The sequence below is a fragment of the Octopus bimaculoides genome, chromosome 1 (genome assembly GCF_001194135.2).
Source record: "Octopus bimaculoides isolate UCB-OBI-ISO-001 chromosome 1, ASM119413v2, whole genome shotgun sequence".
Lineage (NCBI taxonomy): Eukaryota > Metazoa > Mollusca > Cephalopoda > Octopoda > Octopodidae > Octopus > Octopus bimaculoides.
The window spans coordinates 40567513-40570967 of record NC_068981.1 but is presented as its reverse complement, the minus strand read 5'-3'; the positions used below and the strand labels follow the sequence as shown (position 1 = coordinate 40570967).

At 33.2% G+C, this 3455-nt stretch overlaps 1 protein-coding gene across 3 annotated transcripts in view; it reads right to left on the bottom strand.

Moving 5' to 3' along the window:
• Positions 1-3455, bottom strand: part of LOC106871151 (solute carrier family 12 member 4) — a 187968-nt gene that overhangs the window by 35491 nt on the left and 149022 nt on the right. For all 3 annotated transcript variants that reach the window (XM_052966163.1, XM_052966165.1, XM_052966173.1), the window contains 3 exons: positions 2675-2849; positions 1665-1763; positions 31-150 (listed from right to left, as the gene is read on the bottom strand). In XM_052966163.1, the coding sequence (XP_052822123.1) occupies positions 31-150; positions 1665-1763; positions 2675-2849 (394 nt within the window). The remainder of the gene's footprint in view (positions 1-30; positions 151-1664; positions 1764-2674; positions 2850-3455) is intronic.

Sequence of the window (3455 nt, the reverse complement as noted above, 5' to 3'; positions counted from 1 at the left end):
TTATTAGAAAAGTAAACAGAAAAATCTTACCCTTTATATTCAATGTATTTGTAAATACATAATGCAAGGAAAAGGGCTGCCAAAGCATAATACCAGCTTGATATGAACATAAGAGATATACAAAGACCAAGCCCAAGTAAAGAAAGAGTCCTGGAAAGAGAAGAAATCATTTATAATTTGCCAATTATTGTTCAGTATAAATAAGGTCATCATATCTTTTCCAAATAAAAACAAATATGTAAAAAAAGGAATTTTAAAATAAATAAATTAAAATCTCTGTTAATTTTTTTCTCAATGTATTTTTTGTTTGTTGCAATTATGGCACATTCATCGCATAATGCTGTCCTGCATTGAAGAAATTATTCAAGTTTTAGTTGGTTTTTTTTTCATTTTTATGTATTTAGCTATACATGAGACACACACCTGAAAGACTAGAATATTTTTTTATGTTGCAGGTAATTAGTCTGCAATATACCAAGTATTTCAAGAAGCCATTCTATTTGAAAGACTTGTAACATATCTAAATTGCACTGAGGCAATGTTCCTATTTTAATTGTATATAACACAGGCAGTGCAGATAATTGATAAATGTAAAACAATTTGGTGTATAATGAAGCATTTTGTAATTTTCAAACACACCAGTTAAGCTGAACTTACTACAGTTAGATGAAATTAGCCATTCAGAGTTATATGCCTTGTTAATAAGATATGAATAAATCAACTTCCACTTTTCTGGTTGTCATACACATTAGAGCTCTGTTGATTTAGCCATCAGTATCACAATAAATTAGGCTAATGCAATTTTATTTGAATATTTCAGCCTTTAACTATTAATATTCCATATATTTGCACAATCATGAAGAGAGCAAATTTTTATATATTTGTATATTTGCATAATTTTTGCTGATGTAAGATTTGCCTTTCATCATTTAGGGGCTGATAAATAGAGAACTAACCCAACACCCTGCCTAGTGCTCAAATAGCCCTCTCTCCCTCCAGCTGTCACATCCTAGATCATTGGTTTCTCAACCAGGGTCCATATAAGATTTTGCTGTTAAAAGGTATGTGCAGTGAATTGGTTGTATTTCTTTAATACACAAAATAACCATTTTTTTATGCAATTCCTGATAATATTTAATCACAACAGTATAAACATTCAATGGTTGTGAGGGTTCATCTGAGTAAAATAGGAATCAAGGGATTCCTTTTTATGCAAAAACTAGTTGAAAACCACTGTCTAAGATGTTCTGTTGGGGTGAAGTGTTGGAGGGTTGAGAAGGTGTTTGTATCCACTTGCAACTACATGGACATCTAAACCATTAGTAAAAATGTCATCTTTGATTGCAAGTGATGGCTGTAGCTTATCATTCAATATCCCTAGACATTCATCCAATGACAACCGCTTACACATCAAGTAGATGAGAGATTTTTTGTCATCAGGAAGGTGAATAAACAATACAATGTAATTTGTTTAAGAATACTATAATAATATAAAAATGTTCAACTCAAAAGCATATAACAATGTAATTATGAGTTCAATACCTTAAGCTCTTAGTTACTATGCTTCATAGCATTATACATAACAAATGTGTTAATTGTTTAATATGATTATCTAAGAAAGACTATTCTCTTGGAGATTGAAAAAACGAATGTTAAAAACTTACCAATGATAAAATCTAAAACGTGGTCGCCAGTTTGGTGTCCGTAGCAAGGTTTGAAGGGCACAGGCCATGTTAACAAATCCATAACATAGCAAAAAGAACCTTGTAGAAAAAAAATATAAAAACATACTGAAAACAGCCAAACAAATCTTGTTTTGATTAATTTAACAAATTTATAAAACAAACTTTCAGAAATGATCAAGAATTTTATTTTAATTTGAATAGAACTACATTTTAATTAGTAGAAGAGAAATGTAATGCAAAACAATTTATTCCTTGGACAGTGTGGAGGTGCAATGGCCCAGTGGTTAGAGCAGCAAACTCGTGGTCGGAGGATCGCGGTTTCAATTCCCAGACTGGGTGTTGTGAGTGTTTATTGAGTGAAAACACCTAAAGCTCTATGAGGCTCCGGCAGGGGGTGGTGGCAACCCATGTTGTACTCTTTCGTCCCAACTTTCTCTCAGTCTTTCTTCCTGTTTCTTGAGTAACGCTGCGATGGACTGGCATCCCGTACAGCTGGGGGGAACACATACGCCATAGAAACCAGGAAACCGGGCCCATGAGCCTGGCTAGGCTTTATAAGGGTGTGAACGAATGAACCTTGGACAGTATCATTATCTTGTATTTACTTACAACAAAGATCAACTTTGTTTACTGGATGGAGTTTCCAATGGTCAATAAAATAAAGCAACAGAAAGAAATAGATTTGATCTGCCCCTTTTAATACCAACAGCCAGAGACTGCCCTGAATCTAGGTTACAAGTTTCCTGTTTTAAACTAAGCTAAATTACAGTCTATTATTAAAATTTCATTCTAAATTATGTTCCAAAAAAGACAAAGTTATTTTGCTAAATTCAAAATTATTTGGAACAAAGGTAATGTATTTGATCTGAAAGATAGAAAGTAATTAACTATACTTTCACTCTCTACCCTAAGAAAAAAAAAATGAAAAGAAAAGTTATTTGTGCCAATGTTAGAAATTGGCATTTTTGCTGATTTGAAAGCTTACTTACATTGTAATGATGGGTGCCACATAGTCAAGACTGGCAATAATAATTCCAATTTCAGATATTGCAGCTGTCAACAGCAATGCTCGAAACGGCTCTCCTTTCTTTGTGGTCACACTGAAGATATCTAAAAGAGGTATGACACTATCCTTTGCAATTGCTTGCAGGACACGAGGAGCTCCTAGATTATTGAGTGTAAAAGGGGAAATAAAAAAAAGAAAAGATAATATTTAATTTAATTTAAAAGCAAAATGGATTTCAGTCACAAAATATTAACAAAAATATATATATATGTATATAATTAGATAAATTAGCTAAAACAGTTCAGCCTTAGGAAATATTGTTAATTAAACAGCTGTCAACAATGAGAGAGAGGGTGAGGGAAAGAAAAAGAAATATGTTGAGCAAAAGACAGGGAAATGCAGAGCTATCTGCAAAATTTCAAGTATAGATAGATAGATAGATAGAGAGACAGAGACAGAGAGAGAGAGAGAGAAAGAGAGAGATAACAATAAAGAGATACAACCACCTACAAAGCCTAAAAGAGAGAGGAAAAGAGAAAGAGAGAGGAAAAGAGAAAGAGAGAGAGAGAGATAGAGATAGATAGATAGAGAGAGAGAGAGAGAGAGTGAGAGAGAGAGAGAGAGAGTTGCTGAAAAAGTTATATAGGGAGTGATAGCTGTTCACAAAGCCAGAAAAAGTGGCTGGTTACTACAAAACTAGAAAGAAAAAGAGAAATAATATCTACAAAACGAGAGAGAGAGAGAGAGAGAGAGAGAGAGAGAGA